At 41.6% G+C, this 12446-nt stretch overlaps 1 protein-coding gene across 1 annotated transcript in view; it reads left to right on the top strand.

The window, feature by feature from the left end:
• Positions 1-1405: 1405 nt before the first annotated feature.
• The window catches only part of lrrc1 (leucine rich repeat containing 1), a 138486-nt gene continuing 127445 nt past the window's right edge, over positions 1406-12446 (top strand). The window contains exons 1-2 of the mRNA XM_067983949.1: positions 1406-1439; positions 9818-9870. Coding sequence (XP_067840050.1) covers positions 1406-1439; positions 9818-9870 — 87 coding nt within the window. The remainder of the gene's footprint in view (positions 1440-9817; positions 9871-12446) is intronic.

The following is a 12446-nucleotide window of genomic DNA, read 5'->3' as shown; positions in this document are numbered from 1 at the left end:
TTCAGAAACTAATGAGTAGTGTTCTCTGAGGAGGTTGGTGAAAAGTAGGGGAGAATGGCAGGAGGAAAGAGAGAGGAAAGATTGCTCATTAATTCTTTTGAGTAGATTTATTGTGAGGCATTTTCCTGAAATATTCCTTTTAACTCATCCTTTCCCTTTAAGAATCACCAATAGTTGTATTAGCAATATATTGCAACTGCAGTTGCTCTTGTATCTAAAATTGATGGATCTAAATCTGCAGGGCAGTAACACGAAGCCTTTTGTGGGATTGTAGAAGATGAAATATAAATATATTGACTACAGTAGCGAGCTATAACCTTAAATCTAGTGACCCAGAGCTATGTTGCATTGCCGAAAGCTAAAGGCTCAGTAATATTGCAAGGTCACTCCTATAACCCACAGGGCAGCTCAACCTCATGGCCTCAGAGCATCATTTGTTACACTTTTTAAAATAACAAGTCCAATAAGACATGACAAAGAAACGGGATAGATGAAGTCAGGAAGCTGGTTCTGCACTAATGGTGGTGGAATTCTCTCCCGAGAATTGAAAGTGAGGCAGTCTTCACAATGTGTTGTTCTTGCCCGTGTGTGTGTTTTCTTGTTTCGCACTACATTAGGGAGCTATTTACTGTTAATCATTCTACTATTGATGTTTTCACAGTGACTACATTTTAATTCACTGTTTTTGTTTTTAAACTTTTTCGCTACACATTTGAGAGAAGGCCTTAGTGAGTGATTAAAGGGGTTTCCAATATGCTTTGTGCAGTTAATTTTGTTTTGAGTTTGGAAATTATGTAATTCTGCAATATGATATTAAAGCAGAATGCAATGGAATCAGAAAATGTAAACAAACGAGTAGGTCTTCTGCAGCATTGGTCACAACTATTCTGGGACTTGTATTGTGGTTTTTGATCTTTATCATCATCCTGCTGCAGCCTAATCAACAACGACTGTAGCGCCTTTTAACTAACCCTAACTCTAACTCTAACTGTCCCCCTCTGATGCCCTTGTCCCTCTCTGATTCCAGACAGTCTCCTACCCTCACTGCATCCCACCCCGGTTCAACAGCCATCTCCAGAGTCTCAGATCTGTGGACGGCAAGCCGAAAGGCAAGTGCTAAGAGCCTGGCTGGATTGCCTCAAGCTATACATGGTGATTGGCAAAAGGACCAGGGGGGGAAATGAGGATAATTTGTTTTTAACGCAACGAGCTGTTATGCACTGCCTGAAAGGGTGGTGGAAGCAGATTCAGTAGTAACTTTCAAAAGGGAATTGGATAAATACTTGAGGGGGAAACATTTGCAGGGCTATGGGGAAAAGAACCGGCACAGGCACAATGGGCCGAATGGTCTCCTGTCCTTTTCGTTCTATGATTCTAAGCTTCACAGAAGTGTAGTCTGGCCAAAATGGACAGCAAGTCAAAGAAGGAGATATTAGCTGGTGAGTAGAAGCTTGGTCAATGAAATGGGTTTTAAAGAGTGTCGTAAAGGAGGAGTGGGAGGCTGATTGGTGTAGGGTGGGAATTCCAGAACGTGGGGCTTCAGCAGCTGAAGGTACGGCTACCAGTGGTGAGGCGAAGGGAGTGTAAGATCTACAAGAGGCCAGAGTCAGGAAAAGAGTGTTTTTTTTGAGTGGGGGTGGAGGTTACAAAAATACTGAGGGACAAGGCCATAAACTTGAGGATGAGAATTAAAATTAAAAATTTGAGACATTGGAGGACCAGGAGCCAATGTAGGTCAGCAGGACTGACTGGGACTTGACAGAAAGAATTTGCATTTATATAGCACCTTTCACAACCTCAGGATGCCCCAAAGCGGTTTACAGTCAGTGAAGTAATTTTGAAATGTAGTTATCATTGTAATGTGGGAAACATGGCAACCAATTTACACATAGAAAGATTTCATAACCAGCAATCAGATAATTACTGTTTCAATGATGTTGGTTGAGGGATAAATATTGGCCAGGACACTGTTCAAAATTCCCCTGCTCTTCTTCGAATTAGTGCCATGGGATCTTTTTGCAACTATCTGAGAGGGCAGATATGGCCTCAGTTTAACGTCTCATCCGAAAGACTGAACTTCCAATAGTGCAGCACTCCCTCAGTACTGCACTGAAGTGTCAGCCTAGATTACGTGCTTTAGTCTCTGAAGTGGGACTTGAACCCACACCATTCTGATTCGGGTAAAAGTGCTACCGCTGAGCCATGGCTGATGATACAAGATAGAATACGGGTAGTAGGGTTTTGTGGAAGATGGGAGACCAGCAAGGAGAGCATTGGAATAATCGAGTCTAGAGGTGACAAAGGCATGGATGTGCATTTTGGCAGCAGATGTGCTGAGGCAGGGGTAGAGACTGGCAACGTTCGGAAGGTGGAAGTAGACAGTCTTAGTAATGGAAAACATATCTGGTCAGAAATTCAACTCTGAGTCAAATAGGATGCCCAGGGTTGTGAAAAGAAAGAAGGGCAGAACTTGCATTTATACAGTGCCAGGCACGTCAATGGCAATGAATCACTTTGGGATATCCCAGTGAATGACTTTGAAACGTAGTCACCATTTAGTCAGCAAACCCGGCAGCCAATTTGTGCAGTGCAAGGTCCCACAAGCAGCAATGAGATGAATGAGCAGATAATCCATTAAGTTGACAAAAGTTCGGTCATCACTGTAATACAACAACTTAATGATGTAATGTATCACGTGACTGATATGAGGTAAAAATGTTTTGTACCGAACTGATAGATCTCACAAAAACATTTGTAATCCTATTTACGTACCACATTCTTAAGATGCGGGAAACTTTAATTTTCCCCTCCCCAACACGTGCCCAGTTTTTTTTTTGCTTTACCTCCTGCTGTATTTCCTTAAGATGCAAGTATTTCATTTTATTTAGTTGATTCCTTCACTTCAGAGCCTTATTTTCCCAGTTATTTACATGATGATAAATATTTCTTCTTCCTATGGTAGATGTTGTTGGTGTAAAATTGCCTAGGGAGAGTTTCCCACTGTCAAGCCTCCAATGACACGAATGGATGGATGGTCAATCGTCATGGTCTGGGATTGGCTGATTAACTGACTCTGGTTGCAGTATCTGAGGCCAGCACAGAATGCCTTACACAAAAAAACTTATTTCAAACAATATCTTTAGCTCAGAACTTGCATTTAATGACAAACTGTATAAAAAGCTGGGGAAAATATTTAATTTAATGTTTTTTTGTCGCTCAGTTTTTTCTGCTTGGTTTCACAATACACTCTGGGTATTGCAGTTTCCCTGGAGCAGACTGAAAACTAAAACTCCTGCAATGCATCTTTCTCTCTCTCAAACAAAATTTCTCCTCTGGGGTTAGAACTCCCTGGTCCTTTTCTACATGGTTATCATGTGATGTGCATTGTAGTAATCTGGGCATTCGATAAGGTGCCACATAAAAGGATGTTTCGCTAGGTAAGGGCTCATGGGGTAATATATTAGCATGGATAGAGGATTGGTTAAAGGACAGAAAACATAGAGTAGGGATAAACGGGTCATTTTCAGGTTGGCAGGCTATATCTAGTGGGGTGCCGCAAGGATCGGTGCTTGGGCCTCAGCTATTTACAATCTATATTAATGACTTCGATGAAGGGACTGAGTGTAATGTATCCAAGTTTGCTGACGATACAAAGCTATGTTGGGAAAGTAAACTGTGAGGAGGACACAGTCTGCAAAAGGATATAGACAGGTTAAGTGAGTGGGCAAGAAGGTGGCAGATGGCGTATTATGCGGGGAAATGAGGTTATTCACTTTGGTAGGAAGAATAGAAAAAGAGAATATTTTTTAAATGTTGAGAAACCATTAAATATTGGTGTTCAGAGAGACTTGGGTGTGCTCGTACAAGAAAGACAAAAAATTAGTATCCAGGTACAGCAAGCAATTAGGAAGGCAAATGGCATATTGGCTTTTATTGTAAGGGGGTAGGAGTACAAGAGTAAGGACATCCCAGTTGTTGTACAGGGCTTCAGTGAGACCTCACCTCGAGTACTGCATACAATTTTGGTCTCCTTATCTAAGGCAGGATATACTTGCCTTAGAGGCAGTGCAACAAAGGTTCACTAGATTAATTCCTGGGATGAGAGGGTTGTCCTATGAAGAGAGGTTGAGTGGAATGGGCCTATACTCTCTGGAGTTCAGAAGAATGAATAGTGATGTCACTGAAACATATAAGATTATGAGTGGGCTTGACAGGGTAGATGCTGAGAGATTGTTTCCCCCGGCTAGAGAGTCTAGAACTAGGGGGCATAGTCGCAGGGTAAGGGGTCGGCCATTCAAGACTGAGATGAGGAGGAATTTCTTCATGCAAAGGGTTGTGAATCTTTGGAATTCTCTACCCCAGAGGGCTGTGGATGCTGAGTCATTGAATATATTCAAGGCTGAGGTGGATAGATTTTTGGGCACGAAGGGAATCAAGGGATATGGGGATCAGGCGAGAAAGTGGAGTTAAGGTTGAAGATCAGCCATGATCTGATTCAATGGCGGAGCAGGCTCGAGGGGCCGTATGGCCTACTCCTTCTCCTGTTTCTTATGTTCTTATGGACATTGTAGTTTTCGTCTGGCTTCTGTGGAACTACAAATCCCACGTGCATCTCTTTTGCACACAATTTTTCCACAGCAGATAAAAATCTGCAGTACCAACATCGAGGTGAAATTTCAAACTTAAGTCCCAGTTTATAGACAGGAGAGGAGGCCTATATAGGGGCTACTTATGGCAGGCATTTTTGATGCTAAATGACCAGTTTTATGGATTAGTTGAGTGCCTTTTTAGAAAATTGTGTAATATTTCACTTATTTATTTATTATGCACACACTGGCTTGATTGAAGAAGAAATATATGAGCAGTTTGGTCAGTGTTGAGACTTGCTCGTTTGTAAATGGTAGCTTTGAAAATCAATTGTTGGGCTTGATTACTTAGTTTTCTGCTTGCAACTGATTTCTTATTGCTACTTTTTGCTTGATTCACACATTTTGATTGATTCACACTTGTGTCAAAAGGATTAATCTGTTAAGGTATTGATTTTTTTTTATTGCCCAATGACTCTGAGCCGTCACATTCAGGCATAACACCTCTGATAAGTGTGAAGTGATTGGCAGGTGCCAGACTTTGAATTATATGGAAAATGTTGCAGTAGTGAAGTAAATTAAAACTGATTTCCCTCGCCTTTCCCCTGTTGTTCTCCCTGTTTTTCTGCTTTCATTTGCCCTCTTTAAAAAAAAATTGTAAACTGGTACCTGGGACATGAGCATACAAATGCTTAGCAGATTTGTCTGATGTCCTCCTCTCTCCTCTTTTAGCAGAAGCATTAACTCATTTATTTTAGAAATAAAGAACGATCTTGCATCTGTCTTAGTTGAAGGATGAATGGCCAGGAAACTGAGAGCATTCCCTGGTCATCTTTGAATAGTGCAATGGGAACTTTAATGTCCTTCTAAAGAAGCAGGTAGAGCCTCTGTTTAACCTTACATCCAAAAGATCGCACATCTGACAATGCAGCACTCCTCACTGTTGTACTGAAGTGTTGCCTTACATTATGTTATCACAACAGTAGAATATAAGTCAGAGGAAATCGTGCTCAAACTGTATCGTGCTCTGGTCAGACCACAACTATGCCCAGTCCTGGTCACTGAGTCACAAGGGAGTGCTGGAAACAGAGACGAGAAGAGCTAAGAGACTAATCCCTAGTGCGAGTGATCCAAGTTATAAAGAAAGACTAGAGGAATTTGTGCTTTTCAACTTTGAAAAGATATGCCCAAGAGGTCATTTTTTCTTGTTCTTGGGATGTGGGTTACACTGATACCGTTTTTTTTATTGCCCATCTCTAGTTGCCTTGAGGGCAAGAATCAACCACATAGCCTGGGACTGGAGTCATGTGTAGACCAAACCAGATAGGAATAGCACGCTCTTTCCCTAAAAGGACATTTATGAATTAGTTGGGTTCTGATCATTTTCATGGTGGGATTTGAACTCTCAACCTCTATCGCTAGTTCAATACCATAGTCACTGGACTGCCATCCCTATGAGGTATATGATTCTAAATCGTACTTTGGATCAAAAAAGGATAGAACAGGGTACTTTCTAAATGGTAAAAAGTTAAAAACAGTGGATGTCCAAAGGGACCCAGGGGTTCAGGTACATAGATCATTGAAGTGTCATGAACAGGTGCAGAAAATAATCAAGAAGGCAAATGGAATGCTGGCCTTTATATCTAGAGGACTAGAGTACAAGGGGGCAGAAGTTATGCTGCAGCTATACAAAACCCTGGTTAGACCGCACCTGGAGTACTGAGAGCTGTACTGGGCACCGCACCTTCGGAAGGACATATTGGCCTTGGAGGGAGTGCAGCGTAGGTTTTCTAGAATGATACCAGGACTTCAAGGGTTAAGTTACGAGGAGAGATTACACAAATTGGGGTTGTATTCTCTAGAGTTTCGAAGGTTAAGGGGTGATCTGATCGAAGTTTATATGATATTAAGGTGAACAGATAGAGTGGATAGAGAGAAACTATTTCCGCTGGTTGGGGATTTTAGGAGTAGGGGGCACAGTCTAAAAATTAGAGCCAGACCTTTCAGGAGCGAGATTTGAAAACATTTCTACACACTCAGGGTGGTAGGAGTTTGGAACTCTCTTCCGCAAATGGCAATTGATACTAGCTCAATTGCTAAATTTAAATCTGAGATAGATAGCTTTTTGGCAACCAAAGGTATTAAGGGATATGGGCCAAAGGCAGGTATATGGAGTTAGATCACAGATCAGCCATGATCTTATCAAATGGCAGAGCAGGCACGAGGGGCTGAATGGCCTACTCCTGTTCCTATGTACAGAAAAGCTACATCCAGAAAATTACTTGAAACTAAATTGAGAGACTAGGACAAGGGGACTCAGGTTCAAACTGAAAATGGCAACTTTAGGACTGGTATGGGGAAGTTCTTCACACAGATTGATCAATACAAGGAAAGGACTTGTGGGTACTGTAGTGGAGGGTGAAACCCTAGAATCGTTTAAGAAACAGTTGGATGTTCCATTGGAGAGACTTTAGAACCTTCTCGAATGGATGAATTAAGATAGACTGAATACCCTTCCTTATCCATAAGTATCTTGTGAACCCACCATCTTCTGACTCGGCAAGATTACTAAAGTAGCCAATATTACACGAGCAATTGCTTTTGCTAGAACAGTGGAGAGAGGAATTTCATACAAATGACATAGGTCTTTGTAAGCTAATATTGCACTGTGTAATTTCAAAGTTTTGGTCTTTTTAAATTCTTGCAACACCAGTGAAAACTAATCCGAATAATAAGTGCGCACACGCCCTCTAAAAACACACTTCCCAAGGGGCTTTACAGTGAAGGAGTGCAACATAAGCCGGCAGTTCACCCTTTCACCCTTATTATGCTTCCTGTTTTGGTAAACAACTTTATTGACTCAGCTGGTGATTTTATAATGTGTCTTATGGAGAACCTGTATTTTTGAGTCACTTGAGTGAATGTCTGCCTATCGTCTAAGTTTTAAGTTTTGTTACCTTCATTAGTTTGGTTTGGAACTTGCTTGGAAGAGCACAGTCATGGTCTAATCTGTAAAATAATAAGTGTTAATTAGTGAAGGAGAAGTGAAAAGACATCTAGGTCATCTAGCACCATACTTGAACAAACAAAACTCCAAGGTTGAATGGGATGATAATTGGTTCTCATGCAGTCAATTGGACAGAAAAGCTCAGATGATGAATGGATGCCAATACTTTTTTAATTTGGCAGTTTGTTAGTTAACACACAGCCTGCTGACATCATAAAGGATTAATTGTCTCATGCATAGCTTTGAAATTAAATGCACCAAAAATACATTAAAAAGCACAGTTAATTAGTCTTTGTGTTTAAAAATTAATTTTTTTTTTGCTAACCTTGTGAAATATCCAATGGTTTTTCTTCCAGTTTTGATGTTTAACACTTTTATATATATTTATGTAATCAAAGCCTTCACAACAAAGCTGACTTGCATTATGTCGAATAGGCTGAGCCAAACAATTTGTTTTTTTGGGTGGGTAAGAGCAATGAGAGCATTTGAATTGATTTTATGCTAATTGAATCAACAATGTAGCAAGTGTGAAGAGAAAACGATAGTTGAGGATGTGGCGTATTTAGCTATTTCTTCAGCTCATGACCTGATTCTGGAGCCCATGGACATTTTTTATTTTCAGTCTGAACCGCTAGGCATTACCTTGGCCGTCTCTCTTTTCCAAAGGTTTTTTTTTAATATAACTTAAAAGGATTGAAACATTCAATAATATTTTGAATAGGAAAAGCAGAAGCACTTTGGTTTGAGCAGGGCTGCCAAAATTGGAGTGTGCCCTCAATGTCAATGTGTGCTGTTCTCCGAACATGAACAGCTGATGTAACTTGTGCTGTAACAAGGAAGCAAGTTTTAATTTTCTGGGGAAAGGTTGTTAGAAGTGAATTTGAAAATAAATAGAATGCACAACTTGGTTTGTAATGGCCGCAGTGTGTTAGACCTTGAGTTTAATTTCAAAATTTAAAAAAAAAATTCAAATTTTCTTTTTCCTCCTCCCCTACAAATTGTGGAAATAGTGAGGAATGTTCGGTGACTGAACCTTCAAAACCATTTAAATTCCAAAATATTTTTCATCTTATGATCCATAGTTTATTTCAAAAAGGGAAACTAAATGCCTTTTTGACATAGATGTAGTGGCTCTGAGGATAGAGAAGAGGAAAGTGATGTATACAATATATAAATACTGTGGCTACAAGAGCAGGTCAGAGGCTGGGTATTCTGCGGCGAGTGACTCACCTCCTGACTCCCCAAAGCCTTTCCACCATCTACAAGGCACAAGTCAGGAGTGTGATGGAATACTCTCCACTTGCCTGGATGAGTGCAGCTCCAACAACACTCAAGAAGCTTGACACCATCCAGGACAAAGCAGCCCACTTGATTGGCACCCCATCCACCACCCTAAACATTCACTCCCTTCACCACCGGCGCACAGTGGCTGCAGTGTGTACCATCCACAGGATGCACTGCAGCAACTCACCAAGGCTTCTTCGACAGCACCTCCCAAACCCGCGACCTCTACCACCTAGAAGGACAAGAGCAGCAGGCACATGGGAACAACACCACCTGCACGTTCCCCTCCAAGTCACACACCATCCCGACTTGGAAATATATCGCCGTTCCTTCATCGTCGCTGGGTCAAAATCCTGGAACTCCCTTCCTAACAGCACTGTGGGAGAACCTTCACCACACGGACTGCAGCGGTTCAAGAAGGCGGCTCACCGCCACCTTCTCGAGGGCAATTAGGGATGGGCAATAAATGCCGGCCCCGCCAGCAATGCCCACATCCCATGAACGAATAAAAAAAATGATAGAGGTGACTGAGCAAAAATGGAGAGTGGGCAGGGCCTTGCATTTAGATTTATTTCCTAATGTCGGTGTTTCGTATCACTCCATGTGAGATGTCCTGCCATGAGTATAACTGACCCTGCAAAGAAACTCACTTTAGATATGTAGACTATCTCTCGCTAGCCAATCTGTGGCGATGATTTTAGAAATCTTTCATTTTTAAGGTTTGCTTCAGCTAGAAGATGATGATAGGAGTGAGTACTTAGGAGGACTTTGGTGCTAGAGGGAGAATAAATGAAATTGAGTTTTTGAAACATAGAAACAAAGAAAATAGGAGCAAGTGTCGGCCGTTCAGCCCTCCGGGCCTGCTCCATCATTCAAAATGATCATGGCTGATCGTCTAACTCAGTATCCTGTTCTGAGTATCTTTTTCTGTTTATTAAAGATGCTATCATTGTACTTTTATCCTTCCATAATAAACCGAATAATCGTCTCACAGTAGGTACTGCAGAAGCGGAAGACATTTGGCCCATCGTGCCTGTGCTAGCTCTTTGAAAGAGCTTTCCAATTAGTCCCATTACTCTGCACTTTCCCCATAGCCCTGTAATTTTTTTCTTTCAAGTATTTATCCAATTCCATTTTGAGAGTTACTATTGAATCTGCTTCCATCACCCTTTCAAGCAGTACATTCCAGATCATAACAACTCACTGCGTTAAAAAAAATGTTTCCTCATGTCGCCTCTGGCTCTTTTGCCGATCACCTTAAATCTGTGTCCTCTGCTTACTGACCCTTCTGCCACTGGAAACAGTTTCTCCTTATTTACTTTATCAAAATGTTCGTGATTTTGAACACCTCGATCAAATCTCCCCTTAATTTTCTATTCTCTAAGGAGAACAACCCCAGCTTCACCAGTCTCTCCACATAACTCAATTCCCTCATCCCTGGCACCATTCTAGTAAATCTCGTCTGCACCCTCTCTAAGGCCTTGACATCTTTCTTAAAGTGTGGTGCCCAGAATTGAACACAATACTCCAGCTGCGGCCTAACCAGTGTTTTATAAAGGTTTAGCATAATTCCCTTCCTTTTGTACTCCATGTTTCTATTAATAAAACCCAGGATGCCGTAAGCTTTTTAACAGCCTTCTCAACTTGTCCTGCCACCTTCAAAGATTTGTGTACATACACCCCCAGGTCTCTCTGTTCCTGCACCCCATTTAAAATTCTACCATTTAGTTTATATTGCCTCTCCTCATTCTTCCTACCAAAATATACCACTTCACATTTCTCTGCGTTAAATTTAATCTGCCATGTGTCTGCCCATTTCACCAGTCTGTCTATGTCCTCCTGAAGTCTGTTACTATCCTCCACATTGTTTGCTACATTTCCAAGTTTCGTGTCATCTGCAAACTTTGAAATTATACCCTCTACCGACCAGCGTTTCCCAAACTATTTTGGCTCCTGCCCCACTGTGGTGAAGGCGAATACTCTCAACCACCCCCCTTCAAACATAAACATTAGATACTTGCTGATAACTTACAAAACATAAAACAAAGTTCAATAAATCTCAAGCATAAAAATGAAACATACTGTTTTCCTAATGGTGCTGGCTCCTACCCTCCAGGTCTTCACTGTAAAGCAACATTTCCCAAACTGTGGGGCGCACCTCCCGGTGCAAAGAGGTCGGAAAAATAAAATATTTTCAGGAAAAAAAACAATGTTGTGGTGTGTCCCAAAGTGCCTCCCACACACACAGCCCGTTGGTCATTTGTTGGAGCGACATCATTGCCATTTGGTGGGACTTCCCCCGGTAACGTGAGTGGATTATTGCAATCTAAGGCAGTGTCCCAAACCGCTACACGTGTAGGGAGCACAACCAAAGTGTTCACTTTGGGCACACCTCAACATCGTTTTTTCTGAAAATATTTTATTTTTCTGGCCTCTTCACGCCCCCCCCCCCACTTGGAACCTGGTGGCGTGCACCGCGCAGTTTGGGAAACGCTGGTCTGTCCCCAAGTCCAAGTCATTAATATATATCAAAAAGAGCAGTGGTCCTAATACTGACCCCTGGGGAACACCACTGTATACTTGCCTCCAGTCTGAAAAACAACCGTTCACCACTACTCTCTGCTTTCTGTCCCTTAGCCAATTTTGTATCCACGCTGCCACTGTCCCTTTAATCCCAGTTTTGCTAACAAGTCTATTATGTGGTACTTTATCAAATGCCTTTTGAAAGTCCCTATACGCAACATCAACCGTACTACCCTCATCAATCCTCTCTGTTACTTCATCAAAGAACTCAATCAAATTAGTCAAACACGATTTTCCTTTAACAGATCCATGCTGACTTTCATTTATTAGCCCAGACTTTTCCAAGTGCCAATTAATTTTGTCCCTGATTATTGTCTCTAAAAGTTTCCCCACCACCGACGTTAGGCTGAGTGGCCTGTAATTGTCGGGTTTATCCCTCTCCCCTTTTTTGAACAGGTGTGTAACATTTACAGTCCTCCGGCACCATCCCCATATCAAAGGAGGATTGGAAGATTGTGGCCAGAGCCTCCGCAATTTTGACCCTTCCTTCCCTCAGTAGCCTGGGATGCATCCCATTCGGACCGGGTGACTTTTCTACTTTGAGTACTGCCAACCTTTTAAGTACCTCCTTTATCTATTTTTATCCTCTCCAATATCGCTACTATCTCCTCCTTTACTGCTACAATGGCAGCATCCTCTTCTCTAGTGATGCAAAGTATTCATTTAGTACCTCAGCCATTCCCTCTGCCTCCTCAAGAAGATCTTTTTTGTCCCCAATCCTTGAAGGTCTTCCATTATTCAATTACTGTTTTGCCTACCAATTCTTGATTCCAATCCACATGGATCCCTTTTTAACTCACTGAAATTTGCCCTCCTCTAGTTAAGTATTTTCACATTCGATTTTTCCATGACCTTTCCATAACTATTCTAAACTTAATGATATTATGATCACTGTTCCCCAAATGCTCCCCCACTGAAACATGCTCCACTGGCCCCATTCATTCCCCAAACTAGATGTAGCACTGCTTCCTTCCTTGTTGGGCTTG

Source organism: Heptranchias perlo, chromosome 5 (genome assembly GCF_035084215.1).
Source record: "Heptranchias perlo isolate sHepPer1 chromosome 5, sHepPer1.hap1, whole genome shotgun sequence".
NCBI classification, from domain to species: domain Eukaryota; kingdom Metazoa; phylum Chordata; class Chondrichthyes; order Hexanchiformes; family Hexanchidae; genus Heptranchias; species Heptranchias perlo.
This window is presented reverse-complemented; position numbering and strand designations above follow the sequence as displayed.